Here is a 14405-nt window from a genome sequence, read left to right on the forward strand (position 1 = left end):
TAAGAAAATGTCAGGAAAGATCTACTAGAACGGCTGCACTTTATTTGGGGTTAAGCAGAGGCACTCTAAATGATGGCGGGTGTGTACTGACTCCTATGTAATACGATTGCGAATGTGATTGCTTCATTCTGCACACAGCTACATCCCCAGTTATAAGAGGGTGTGCACACTTATGCAACCAGTTTCTTTTAGTTTTTCATGTTTACTCCCCCCCCAAAAGATTTCAGTTTGTTTTTTACTTGAGTTGTACAGTTTATAGGTCACATTAAAGGTGAAAGAGTTATGAAATGATTGATCTTTGTCTAATTTTTTTACATCGCAGAAACCTGACATTTTAACGGGGGGTGTGAAGACTTTTTACATCCACTGTACTTATACTAGGATGATATGCGTAGTTTGTTCTGTTGTTACATTTTCACGGTTGGTTTTCATGTGAGACAAATTCCCGGAACTTGTAAATGTCTGATGTTACAAAGGTGCCTCTGTGTCCATTAATAACTCACCGCGTTCTCCTTCTCCAGTTACTCTTTGGTCTCTGACCCGGCAAATTGGCTGCTTTTGGATTCACAGACTGGAAAGATATGGACCACCTACACCATGGACCCGAAGTCCCCGTTCCTGCAGGGAGGGTGGTACACGGCACTGATCAGAGCCACCGACAATGGTGAGAACTCCAAGCCTGTCCCCGCTGAATAGCTTTCCTATTTCACATCAGAAACACCTAAAGAGACCCTGTCACCACATTGAAAGATTCCAGGTAGCAGATCAAATGTTTGGAATGTTTACTTTTATTTCTTTTCCATAAAATATGTTTTTATTGACCTTCAAAGTGTCTCTAAACTTCAAAGCAAATTTGACTACTTTAGGAAGAGTCAGTTCCCTAGCTCCGCCCCCTCCCTCCTTGCACATCGTAGCCCTTTTCTTGGGAGTGTCTGATTACTTTCTGTGCTGACCCAGCTCCTCTCACTTTTCTGCATACCAGCAAAAGGGAATACAGTAGTGTCAGTTGAATACCAGCTCTGGGTCTGCTGCGGCCCCTGTTAGCGCATCCAAGATGGCGGCACCCAGCGTCCATCTCAGGGCTTTTGGGTGTCTACCCAAGGTTGGGACTGGGAATAGCATTGTCACCCTAGGACAGCAAGCTCCAAACTGCGGCCCAGGAGCCAGATGCAGCCCTTTGCTTGCCTTTATCTGGCTCTTGGGGCACTATTCCTCCCACTGACACCAAAAATGAGGCACTATTCCTCCCACTGACACCAATGATGGGGCACTATTCCTCCCACTGACACCAATGATGGGGCACTATTCCTCCCACTGACACCAATGATGGGGCATAATTCCTTCCATTGGGGCCAGCAATAAGACACTATTCCTCCCACTCGCACCAATGATGGGGAAGAATTCCTCTATTCCTTCTACTGACACCAATGATGGGGCAGAATTCCTTCCATTGGTACCAACGACGGGGCACTATTCCTCCCACTGACACCAATGATGGGGCACTATGCCTCTATTCCTCCCACCAACACCAATGATGGAGCAATATTCCTTCCATTGACACCAACGATCGGGCAGAATTCCTTCCACTGGCACCAATGGTGGGGCACTATTCCCCCCCCCCCACCCCACACTGACACCAACAATGGGGCACTCTTCCTCCTACTGACACCAATGATGGGGGACTATTCCTTCCACTGACGACAGGGCACTGTTCCTCCCACTGACACCAATGATGGGGCACTATTAATCCCACTGACACCAATGATGGGGCACTATTCCTCCCACTGACACCAATGATGGGGCACTATTCCTCCCACCGACACCAATGATGGGGCACTATTCCTCCCACTGACACCAATGATGGGGCACTATTCCTCCCACTGACAGCAATGATGGGGCATTATTCCTCCCAGTGACACCAATGATGGGGCACTATTCCTCCCAGTGACACCAATAATGGGGCACTATTCCTCCCACTGACAGCAATGATGGGGCACTATTCCTCCCAGTGACACCAATGATGGGGCACTATTCCTCCCACTGACAGCAATGATGGGGCACTATTCCTCCCACTGACAGCAATGATGGGGCACTATTCCTCCCACTGACACCAATGATGGGGCACTATTCCTCCCACTGACACCAATGATGGGGCACTATTCCTCCCACTGACACCAATAATGGGGCGCTATTCCTTCCACTGACACCAATGATGGGGGACTATTCCTTCCACTGACACCAACGATGGGGCACTATTCCTTCCACTGACACCAATGATGGGGGACTATTCCTTCCACTGACACCAATGATGGGGCACTATTCCTCTATTCCTCCCAGTGACACCAATGATGGGGCACTATTCCTCCCAGTGACACCAATGATGGGGCACTATTCCTCCCACTGACAGCAATGATGGGGCACTATTCCTCCCAGTGACACCAATGATGGGGCACTATTCCTCCCACTGACACCAATGATGGGGCACTATTCCTCCCACTGACAGCAATGATGGGGCACTATTCCTCCCACTGACAGCAATGATGGGGCACTATTCCTCCCACTGACACCAATGATGGGGCACTATTCCTCCCACTGACACCAATGATGGGGCACTATTCCTCCCACTGACACCAATAATGGGGCGCTATTCCTTCCACTGACACCAATGATGGGGGACTATTCCTTCCACTGACACCAACGATGGGGCACTATTCCTTCCACTGACACCAATGATGGGGGACTATTCCTTCCACTGACACCAATGATGGGGCACTATTCCTCTATTCCTCCCACTGACACCAATGATGGGGCACTATTCCTCCCAGTGACACCAATGATGGGGCACTATTCCTCCCACTGACAGCAATGATGGGGCACTATTCCTCCCAGTGACACCAATGATGGGGCACTATTCCTCCCACTGACACCAATGATGGGGCACTATTCCTCCCACTGACACCAATAATGGGGAGCTATTCCTTCCACTGACACCAATGATGGGGGACTATTCCTTCCACTGACACCAATGATGGGGCACTATTCCTTCCACTGACACCAATGATGGGGCACTATTCCTTCCACTGACACCAACGGTGGGGCAGAATTCCTTCCATTGGCTCCAAGGGCAGGCAACTGTTTACTCCAACTGGATGCCAGGACATTTTCTAGTCCCACTAGCCCTAGTCCAGCCTTTCTATTGTCTGAAGGACAGTAAACTGGCCCTTTGTTTAGAAGGTTTGGAGACCCCTGCCTTGGATGATCAGGACTACAGAGCACCTTTGCTTCTTGTCTTCTCTGTAACATAGATGGGAGGTGTTCTATAGTCCACAGACAGCAGTGAGACTAGACTTCTGGCATGAACAGGATTTTTTTTCACATTCATTAAACAGATCTAACTAAATGCTTTCAGTGATCTATTTAACAGACCAGAATTGAGCCACTAATCGAAGTTCAATGTTGGGTTGTCAGATACTTTACGCCTCAACAAGGACGATTTTAAATCCACTTTGTTCTATGTCTTTCCCACAGCCCTTCCCCCGCTGAGTGGCACGGGGACGCTCTCGGTGGAGGTGGTGGAGCTGAATGACCACGCTCCGCTATTACAGCAGCTTTCCGTGGAGCTGTGCAGTGACCCGCGTCTGGGCCGGGGCGCCCTACTGAGTGCCACCGATGAAGATCTGCCACCCCAAGCCCACCCCTTCCACTTCCAGCTGGATGAGTCCTCCAGGGTGTGGACCCTCAACTGGAGCGTCAGCGACCTCAATGGTGAGAGAGACGGAAAACGACTCCAATACGGGTCACAATATGTACAAAGCAATGTGTGGGGTTTATCTGTCGAAAGCCGAAACATGGAGGAAGTAACTAAAGGCAAAACTGATTCTAGTGTTGGATGGAGGGGGAGGGGTGAGACCCCCTGTCGGGTTTTATTGCTGTCTGTGTCCCCGTTAGGTAGATTCCCCCTGTGTCCCCATTACGGAGATTCCCCCTCTGTGTCTCTGTTAGGGAGATTCCCCCTCTGTGTCTCTGTTAGGGAAATTCCCCCTGTGTGCCCCCGTTAGGGAGATTCCCCCTCTGTGTTCCCATTAGGGAGATTCCCCCTGTGTTCCCATTACGGAGATTCCCCCTCTGTGTCTCTGTTAGGGAGATTCCCCCTCTGTGTCTCTGTTAGGGAAATTCCCCCTGTGTGCCCCCGTTAGGGAGATTCCCCCTCTGTGTTCCCATTAGGGAGATTCCCCCTGTGTTCCCATTACGGAGATTCCCCCTCTGTGTCTCTGTTAGGGAGATTCCCCCTCTGTGTCTCTGTTAGGGAGATTCCCCCCTGTGTGCCCCCATTAGGGAGATTCCCCCTCTGTGTTCCCATTAGGGAGATTCCCCCTGTGTCCCCATTACGGAGATTCCCCCTCTGTGTCTCTGTTAGGGAGATTCCCCCTCTGTGTCTCTGTTAGGGAAATTCCCCCTGTGTGCCCCCGTTAGGGAGATTCCCCCTCTGTGTTCCCATTAGGGAGATTCCCCCTGTGTCCCCATTACGGAGATTCCCCCTCTGTGTCTCTGTTAGGGAGATTCCCCCTCTGTGTCTCTGTTAGGGAAATTCCCCCTGTGTGCCCCCGTTAGGGAGATTCCCCCTCTGTGTTCCCATTAGGGAGATTCCCCCTGTGTCCCCATTACGGAGATTCCCCCTCTGTGTCTCTGTTAGGGAGATTCCCCCCCTATGTGCCCCCGTTAGGGAGATTCCCCCTCTGTGTTCCCATTAGGGAGATTCCTCCTCTGTGTCCCCATTAGGGAGATTCCCCCCCTGTGTCCCCATTACAGAGATTCCCCCCCTGTGTCCCCGTTAGGTAGATTCCCCCTGTGTCCCCATTACGGAGATTCCCCCTCTGTGTCCCCGTTACGGAGATTCCCCCTCTGTGTCTCTGTTAGGGAGATTCCCCCTCTGTGTCTCTGTTAGGGAAATTCCCCCTGTGTGCCCCCGTTAGGGAGATTCCCCCTCTGTGTTCCCATTAGGGAGATTCCCCCTGTGTTCCCATTACGGAGATTCCCCCTCTGTGTCTCTGTTAGGGAGATTCCCCCTCTGTGTCTCTGTTAGGGAGATTCCCCCCTGTGTGCCCCCATTAGGGAGATTCCCCCTCTGTGTTCCCATTAGGGAGATTCCCCCTGTGTCCCCATTACGGAGATTCCCCCTCTGTGTCTCTGTTAGGGAGATTCCCCCTCTGTGTCTCTGTTAGGGAAATTCCCCCTGTGTGCCCCCGTTAGGGAGATTCCCCCTCTGTGTTCCCATTAGGGAGATTCCCCCTGTGTCCCCATTACGGAGATTCCCCCTCTGTGTCTCTGTTAGGGAGATTCCCCCCCTATGTGCCCCCGTTAGGGAGATTCCCCCTCTGTGTTCCCATTAGGGAGATTCCTCCTCTGTGTCCCCATTAGGGAGATTCCCCCCCTGTGTCCCCATTACAGAGATTCCCCCCCTGTGTCCCCGTTAGGTAGATTCCCCCTGTGTCCCCGTTAGGGAGATTTCCCCTCTGTGCCCCATTGGGGAGATTCCCCCTGTGTGTCCCTGTTAGGGAGATTCTCCCTCTGTGTCCCCGTTAGGGAGATTCCCCCTGTGTGTCCCTGTTAGGGAGATTCCCCCTCTGTGTCCCCATTAGGGAGATTCCCCCCTGTGTCCCCATTACGGAGATTCCCCCCCTGTGTCCCCGTTAGGTAGATTCCCCTGTGTCCCCATTGGGGAGATTCCCCCTCTGTGTCCCTGTTAGGGAGATTCCCCCTCTGTGTCCCCGTTAGGGAGATTCCCCCTCTGTGTTCCCGTTAGGGAGATTCCCCCTCTGTGTGCCCGTTAGGGAGATTTCTCCTCTGTGCATTCCCCCTCTGTGCCTCCGTTAGGGAGATTCCCCCTCTGTGCCTCCGTTAGGGAGATTTCTCCTCTGTGTCCATGTTAGAGAGATTTCTCCTCTGTGTCCATGTTAGGGAGATTCCCCTTCTGTGTCCATGTTAGGGAGATTCCCCCTCTGTGTCCCTTTTATGGACGTTTCCCCTGTGTGCCCCCCTTTAGGGAGATTCCCCCTGTGTGCCCCTGTTGGGGAGATTCCCCTTGTGTGTCCCCATTATGGAGATTCTCCCTGTGTGCCCCTGTTGTGGAGATTCTCCCTGTGTGTCCCCATTAGGGAGATTCCCCATCTATCTCCCTGTTAGGGAGATTCCCCCTCTGTGTGCTTTTCGCACTTCGTTTTGTGTTTTTGATGCGCTTTTACCGTGTTTGCTGTCTGTGTTCTCACTGGGAAGATTTCCCCTCACTTCCTGTATCGGTGACAACAGTGCTAGAAATGAGAGGGTTGTGGTGTCACCAGCACAGGAAGACATAAAGAACCACAAAAACATGATCGATGTTGTGGCCCTCATAAATGAGAAGATGAGGTTGGCCCTCCTGACAGATGGTCGCTCGTATTGATGATGCTGATCTCTCCTCTCCAGGTACCCACGCCATGCTGGAACTGCTGAGCGAGGTGGAGCCCGGCCTCTACCCGCTGCCCTTGTTGGTGTCGGACTCTGGAGATCCACCCCTGGCACAGCTACATGTGCTGAATGTGACCGCGTGCCAGTGTGACTCGGTGGGCATCTGTAGTGGCAGCGCAGCGACTCTCTTCAGCTCAGGAGCCGGCATCAGTCTAACGGCCCTCATCATCATCATGAGCAGCGTGGCCCTCTTACTGGGTGAGTGACACCTATGATCGGCCCAGGGGTCATGTCACCTCCGTGTGCTGACTGCCCAGGTCATGGAAGCCTCAGCTGGTCTGGTGGGATTGTTGATGCATCAAGTCCACCGCGGTGCTGAGCTCAGACTTGTCTGTCCTGAGCCATATTTCCATCGTCATTAAGGGTGGGGGGGATCGGAGTATGTTAGGGGGGTCAGGGAGTGGGGGCTGGGGATGTTTTATCAAAACCTAAGCTTGTCCTTCAGGCCCCTTCAACGCGGAACGGACTCCAGGAGACCCCTGATTCCCGCTGAGCAGGCGGATGGCTGGTCCGTGTCCGCTAAAGCAGGGCTTGACAAATTACAGGCACCAGATCGCAATGGCGACTAGAACTTGCATCCTGGCACCAGGGTTCACACACACTGTCTGCCATAGATTTCTACGGGAAGTCGCGCCACATAGACTTCTAGGGGAAAACACCTCCCATAGACCTCTAGGGGAAGTGGCGCCTCCCATAGACCTCTAGGGGAAGTCGCGCCTCCCACAGAGCTCTAGGGGAAGTGGCGCCCCCCATAGACCTCTAGGGGAAGTGGCGCCTCCCATAGACCTCTAGGGGAAGTGGCGCCTCCCATAGACCTCTAGGGGAAGTGGCGCCTCCCATAGACCTCTAGGGGAAGTGGCGCCCCCCATAGACCTCTAGGGGAAGTGGCGCCTCCCATAGACCTCTAGGGGAAGTGGCGCCCCCCATAGACCTCTAGGGGAAGTGGCGCCTCCCATAGACCTCTAGGGGAAGTGGCGCCTCCCATAGACCTCTAGGGGAAGTCGCGCCCCCCATAGACCTCTAGGGGAAGTCGCGCCCCCCATAGACCTCTAGGGGAAGTCGCGCCCCCCATAGACCTCTAGGGGAAGTCGCGCCCCCCATAGACCTCTAGGGGAAGTCGCGCCTCCCATAGACCTCTAGGGGAAGTCGCGCCTCCCATAGACCTCTAGGGGAAGTCGCGCCTCCCATAGACCTCTAGGGGAAGTCGCGCCCCCCATAGACCTCTAGGGGAAGTCGCGCCCCCCATAGACCTCTAGGGGAAGTCGCGCCCCCCATAGACCTCTAGGGGAAGTCGCGCCCCCCATAGACCTCTAGGGGAAGTCGCGCCCCCCATAGACCTCTAGGGGAAGTCGCGCCCCCCATAGACTTCTATAGGGAGTCGTGCCCCATAGACTTCTAGGGGAAGTCGCGCCCCATAGACTTCTAGGGTCGCTCTAATAGTCATCTCAATAGCAGGGAGTGGTCCAGACCTAAATGGTCGTTGAAATTTATCCAAGGGTCCCAAACCTTCAGGAACTTGGAGTTGGGTGTCCATGAGAATGGACGTGAGCTTCCTGTGTACCGTAGTGCCAGGGAAGAGCTGTTTAACCTCAGCAACATGGAGGAACGGTTGGTGGCAAGCCTTAGCTATGGTCCGCTTGCTGCCAGGGAGACCAAGTCCACCCGTTTCCTCTGTGCTTTGGTCAAGGACAGGATGGACTCCTGCAGCAAGGCTTCCCAGGGGTTACGTGATGAGGTAACAGACAGAACCAATCCAATGAGAGAGCAGACCTGGGTCCAAAATCTGAAAACAGCAGATTTGGAGGAGGGTGCCAGGTTCCCTATAACCCCCGAAAACAAAAGAGAGAAGCAGAGGGAACACCGGGGTCATGTACCAGCGAGAGAGTACCTTGTAAGAACTTTCCTGGCAAGCTTGTCCTTTTAAAGTGTAAGTTCACCTTTTCACAGAAAATGACAACGTGAACCAACGCCCTACAACCCCAAACAACCCCCATCTCCGTCCCCACCGCACTTAGCTTCATGGGTGATCAGCTGTCACAGCCCATGCAGCCGGTGCAGCGGTCTGGGGATTTGATAGCCCGCTCTTCTACCCAATCTTCTTTCAGAGCAATTTTGATTGGCGTGTGACCACTTTGACCAATCAGAATCCGTCTTGGAAGCTCTGCAGAAAGAAGAGCGGGAATTTCAAACCCTCGGACCCCTGCACCCCCGGCTGTGTGTTTAACAGACCAGAAGCCAGCAAATTTAATGTTGGGGTGTACATACACTTTAACCCCTTGCCACCCGTGTAACACATATGTGTGGTGGCAAAGAGGGTGGGCTTTAATGCACACACGCCACACATATGTATATATATATTTTTGGTTTTGGTCCATTAAAGGACAGAACTAGAAATAGATTTATCCAATTATGGAGTGGGGCATGGTCTGCTCCAGGGCCGTGGAAAAGTGGGTACCACCAGTCCTCCTGTACGGGACCCAGGCCAACAGGGAGCCTAGGCAGATGGGTAAATTGGATGTGGGCAGGGAGGGTGATCGGCATGGCTGGGGGGGGGGGGACAATTACTGGAACCGATCCCCTGAATAGCTCTCTCTGCAGCAGCTGAAAGATGGCTTCTCCTTCTCTTCCTCTCACTGACTTTCAGCTGAAGCAGAGAGAACAATACAGGGGATCGGTCCCAGTAATTTCCCCTCCTGCTGCACCCATTACCCTCCCTGTGCCCCATACATTTCCCCTACTTCCCAGGATCCCCTGTGTGCCCCCCACCACCACAGTGCTGCCACCTTCCCACCAGCAACTGCAAGCACACAATAGGATCCCTCAGGATGGAAAGTGGGAAAGGGTCTGGTAAATATGTTACATTTACCAGCCCCTTCCTTTCCTGAATGAAAACAATGTCATCAGTACCGATCGCTAACTGTGTTCATTCATAACTATGTTTTTTGCTTTGTTTTCTTTATTGGGGTGGGGGGGTTCAGGTTGGCTGTATGGGGCCTCCATGGTTTCTAACAGCAGCCCTGGTCGGTCCCCCGTAGGATCCTCACTGTGCTTTCCACCCACCATCACCGTGACCGGCAAAGTTCAGCTTTTCAGCTAAGCTAGCAGTGTCACGATCTGAGCATTCCCTATAGATTCCAATGGAGTGTCCAGCAGAGAGTGAATGATCGTTCTGTGCTTTGCTGCTGATGGAGAACACTCAGCCTAGGTTGGTCAAGGAGCTGGACTTGGCTGGGCCCATACATGAAGACACGTATCTCCATGTTCTGTTCAAAGGTCCTAAACAGGGCCTTGCAGGGGGTTGAACCCTCCTCCCACTTCACCTGGAAGAAAAAAGCCATTTTGGGGAATAGAGATATCTGATGTTACAGATTTCCCAAAACTGGCGTTTGCTCACCTCTGATGTTCTCTTCCATGTATTGGCAGTGTTGATCCTGCTGCTTCTCATGTTTCGTTGCAACTCCAGAAATGCAGCCAACAAGGGTCTGCTGTCCGAATCTGAGGATGACGTGCGGGACAATGTGTTCAACTACAACGAACAGGGAGGAGGAGAAGAGGACCAGGTACGCTTCCACCAATCACCTACAGCCATTGTATACCCTTTACTGTAATACTAATATAGAGTACATTCAAACAGAACTCCAGCCCAAGTCTAACTATGCTGAACCCTACCCCCTTCTGCTACGTACCATCACGCCTACCCTGTGGAAAAAAGATGTGCACACTTACCTATTTTAGACTGCTTCAGTCTGGTCACATGATCCCCTGCGGCAGTGAGCAGAGGACTGTACTCAACAACAGTTGGGAATTCCAGGAGCAGTGACATCATCCATAGGCTCCCATGTCCCAGCTGTTGTTGGTGCTCCCTCCTCTCCCCTGCAGCTGCTGCTCACTGACACAGGGGATCAGGGGTATCCCTTGGGGGGCAATTAACAAAGCGTTGTGCAAGCACAAGCTTGCACCACTCTTCTAAACATAAAATATGGAATAGATGCCGTTGCTACACAACCAGGGGTGGACTGACCATTTGAAAACTTGGGCACTGCCCGAGGGCCCGGGGTCAGTAGGGGGCCCCATGAGATGCCCCTGGTACCTTTTTTCATAGGCTTTTTTGAGTTTGGGCAAGGACAAAGGGGCCCCATGATCCCCTATTGCCCGGGGGCCCCATGAGTTGTCAGTCCGCCCCTGTACACAACAAAGGGGCACGAGCCCCTTTGGTAATTAGGAGTGGTCAGTTCTCTGTTCTGCCATGTATGTGACGGGCAGCACAAAGAAAGGAGAGCTGGAGCTGCATACTCCGATCTCTTTGTTATCTCTGTCCCCCCACTCAGCTCAGAACGGGAGGGAGGAGGGGTGTTAACCCTGCAGGCTCTGCTTGTGTAGTGTAATCACTGCACGGGCAGAGAGAGTGATGTGAGCCCACATTGTGTACAGCAGGCCTCACCCAGCGGGAACCACCTGCGGCAGTTTTCTCTATGGACAAATGCTGTATTACTGCTGTAAATAGATGTGGTGCATGGCACTCCTGACAGTATAATGGCGGAGCAAGGAGTTTAGTTCATTCCCTGGATTATTTCTATGTAGGATTTATATTCATACAGCGGGTATAGAAAAGAATCCCCTCCCCTCCCCCTTTTTAAAATAATCACATTTTTTTTCTCTGCAGACTGAAATGAAGACAGACACAGTTTTTGTTTTATCCAGCTGTATTTACTCAGTGCGACTTATAACATCCAAGTGAAAGATAGAACACCAACATGTTAGAAAAAAACATTTCAAAAACAGAATCACTGAGTTGGAAAAAGGATCCCCCCCCCCCCCTTGTGTCAGTATTTTGTTGAACCCCCTTTTGCTGTAATTACAGCCTTTAGTAGATTTGTCTCTACTGAGGCTGGCCATACACTATACAATTTTCTGTCCAATTTCTGCCCAATTTCCTTTAGATTTACCTTCAACTATGTAGTGCTAGGGCCGGCCGAATTGGATACAATTGAAAGTGTTGTTAGTTTTGACCTCATATTATATGGTTTTTGGTCAATCTAAACCAAAAAACCTCAAGAAAATGGTATAATGTATGGCCAGCCTAACTTTGCACATCTAGACTTTGCGATATTTTCCCGCTCTTCTCTGCAGAACGGCTCAAGTTCAGTTCCATTGGATGGGGACGGTTTGTGGACGGCAGTCTTCCAGTCATTCCACAGATTTTCAATGGGGTTGAAGTCTGGGCTCTGACTATGCCAGGGGTGGGCAATGTGCGGCTCCCCAGCTGTTGTGGAACTACATTTCCCATGAGGCATTGCAAAACTGACAGTTACAGCTATGACTTGCAGAGGCATGATGGAGCTTGTAGTTCTGCAACAGCTGGAGAGCCGCACATTGCCCACCCCTGGACTAGGCCATGCAAGGACATTCTCCTCCAACCACTGGAGGGGGGGGGGGGTACTGTTTGGTTTGGCTGATTGTCATGTTGGAAGGCAAACCTTCTTCCCATTGACGACTTTCTGGCCGAGGGCAGCAGATTTTCCTCCAGAATGTGGTGGGATTTTGCCCCATTGTCCATTTTTACTTCCATCCCGACAAGTGCTATATTCCTCCACCCCCCATAACAGGATATTACCACCTCCATGCTTTAATGTAGGAATGGTGGGATTTGGATGGATTGGATCTCCGCCAGACATATCGTTTAGTGTTGAGGCCAAATCATTCCATTTTAGTCTCATCTCCCCCGACATTAATCGCCCCCCCCAGAGTTTTTGGCCTGGACCTTTTAGATCCCCCATTTAGGCCTGGCCCAGTTAGTCAGGCTGGTCAGAGTGCTGTGTTATTGAAAACATAAATGTTACTATTGTAGTTGTATTTGCACCTCTCCCCTGCGTGGGAACCAAGTCTTTGTGTTCTTTGCTTGCATTGTATTCCAATAAAAATGATTGTTCCAGAAAACAAGTGACTACGGTAAGGCCCGCTCTACCCGGGGCAAGGCCCGCTCTACCCGGGGCAAGGCCCGCTCTACCCGGGGCAAGGCCCGCTCTACCCGGGGCAAGGCCCGCTCTACCCGAGGCAAGGCCCGCTCTACCCGAGGCAAGGCCCGCTCTACCTGAGGCAAGGCTGCACTCGGTGATGGGGCTTTCCTTGTCTGATTCAGTAACTATCCGAACCTCATCAGCAATAACAGTCTGTTCTGCTTCAACAGGATGCCTATGATATGAATCGGCTCCGGAACCCGTCCATGCCAGTGCCGCCATCGCCCCGTCTGAAACCCCCCATCCGCAGAGATGCACCCTACAGCCAGACATTGCCTCGCTACCCACGGAGACCATCTGACCGCCCTTCTGACATCGCAGACTTCATACATGATGTGAGTTTTTCGAATATCATGTTTTTCACCTTATTATTATCCAAAAAATAGGCAGAAGACGGGACTTTCAGAGGTGCAGAAACTTCCCAAAAACAACATATTTTATATCTAACAACAACATTTAAAATATGTACATTTAAGACCTTTTTGGTGCATATCATATAAAAACCAAAAAAGCATTCAACACTGAAGCGTGCAATACTTATAATAACCGCCCCTAAGCATGCCATTCAACCTCATACATGACAAACTACACGTTGTACTCATGTATCATATATTAACATGCCCTATATTGGCAATAGTATTGAGCCTGACCTCTATATCATGTGATTCAGGTGTTCCCATCCCCTCCATATCATGTGATTCAGGTGTTCCCATCCCCTCCATATCATGTGACTCAGGTGTTCCAATCCCCTCCAAATCATGTGATTCAGGTGCTCCAATCCCCTCCATATCATGTGACTCAGGTGTTCCAATCCCCTCCATATCATGTGATTCAGGTGTTCTAATCCCCTCCATATCATGTGATTCAGGTGTTCCAATCCCCTCCATATCATGTGATTCAGGTGCTCCAATCCCCTCCGTATCATGTGATTCAGGTGCTCCAATCCCCTCCATGGACACAGGTGTATACAATCAAGCCCCTAGGCATGCAGACTGCTTCTACAAACATTGGTGAAAGAATGGGTCGCTCTCAGGAGCTCAGTGACTCCAAGCGTGGTCCCGTGATAGGTGGCCACCTGGGCAATAAGTCCATCCGTGACATTTCCTGGCTACTAAATATTCCACGCTCAACTGTTAGTGGGATTATAATAAAGTGGAAGCGACTGGGAACAACAGCAACTCAGCCACCAAGTGGTAGGCCACGTCACATGACAGGGCGGGGTCAGCTTCATGCTGAAGCGCACAGTGCGCAGAAGTCGCCAACTGTCTGCAGAGTCAACAGCTAAAGACCTCCAAACTTGGTGTGGCCTTCAGATGAGCCCAACAACAGTGCGTAGAGAGCTTCATGGAATGGGTTTAGATGGCTGAGCAGCTGCATTCAAGCCTTCCATCACCAAGTGCAATGCAAAGCGTCGGATGCCGTGGTGTAAAGCATGCTGCCACTGGACTCTAGAGCAGTGGAGACGTGTTCTCTGTAGTGATCAATCACTCTTCTCTGTCTGGCAATCCTATGGATGTGTCTGGGTTTGGCGGTGGCCAGGAGAACGGTACTTGCCTGACTGCATTGTACCAAGTGTAAAGTTTGGTGGAGGGGGTTATGGTGGGGGGCTGTTTTCCAGGGGTTAGACTTGGCCACCTAGTTCCAGTGAAGGGAAGTCTTAAGGTGACATTTTGGACAATTTCATGCTATCATCTTTGTGGGAAGAGTTTGGGGATGGCCCCTTCTTGTTCCAACATGACTGCCCACCAGTGCACAAAGCAAGGTCCATAAAGACATGGAGGAGCCAGTTTGGGGTGGAGGAACTTGACTGTCCTGCACAGAGTCCTGACCTCAACCCCATAGAACACCTTTGGGATGAATTAGAGCGGAGACTGCGAGCCAGGC

The 14405-nt window shown here is 51.5% G+C and overlaps 1 protein-coding gene across 1 annotated transcript in view; it reads left to right on the top strand.

Moving 5' to 3' along the window:
• The window catches only part of LOC149427345 (cadherin-15-like), a 39838-nt gene that overhangs the window by 19853 nt on the left and 5580 nt on the right, over window positions 1-14405 (top strand). Inside the window, exons 8-12 of the mRNA XM_089668103.1 lie at window positions 522-664; window positions 3529-3765; window positions 6463-6702; window positions 9928-10064; window positions 12692-12856. Coding sequence (XP_089524229.1) covers window positions 522-664; window positions 3529-3765; window positions 6463-6702; window positions 9928-10064; window positions 12692-12856 — 922 coding nt within the window. The remainder of the gene's footprint in view (window positions 1-521; window positions 665-3528; window positions 3766-6462; window positions 6703-9927; window positions 10065-12691; window positions 12857-14405) is intronic.

This window comes from Staurois parvus, unplaced genomic scaffold, assembly GCF_062004578.1.
Source record: "Staurois parvus isolate SC_StPar_1 unplaced genomic scaffold, SC_StPar_1.0 ptg003851l, whole genome shotgun sequence".
Taxonomy (NCBI): Eukaryota; Metazoa; Chordata; class Amphibia; order Anura; family Ranidae; genus Staurois; species Staurois parvus.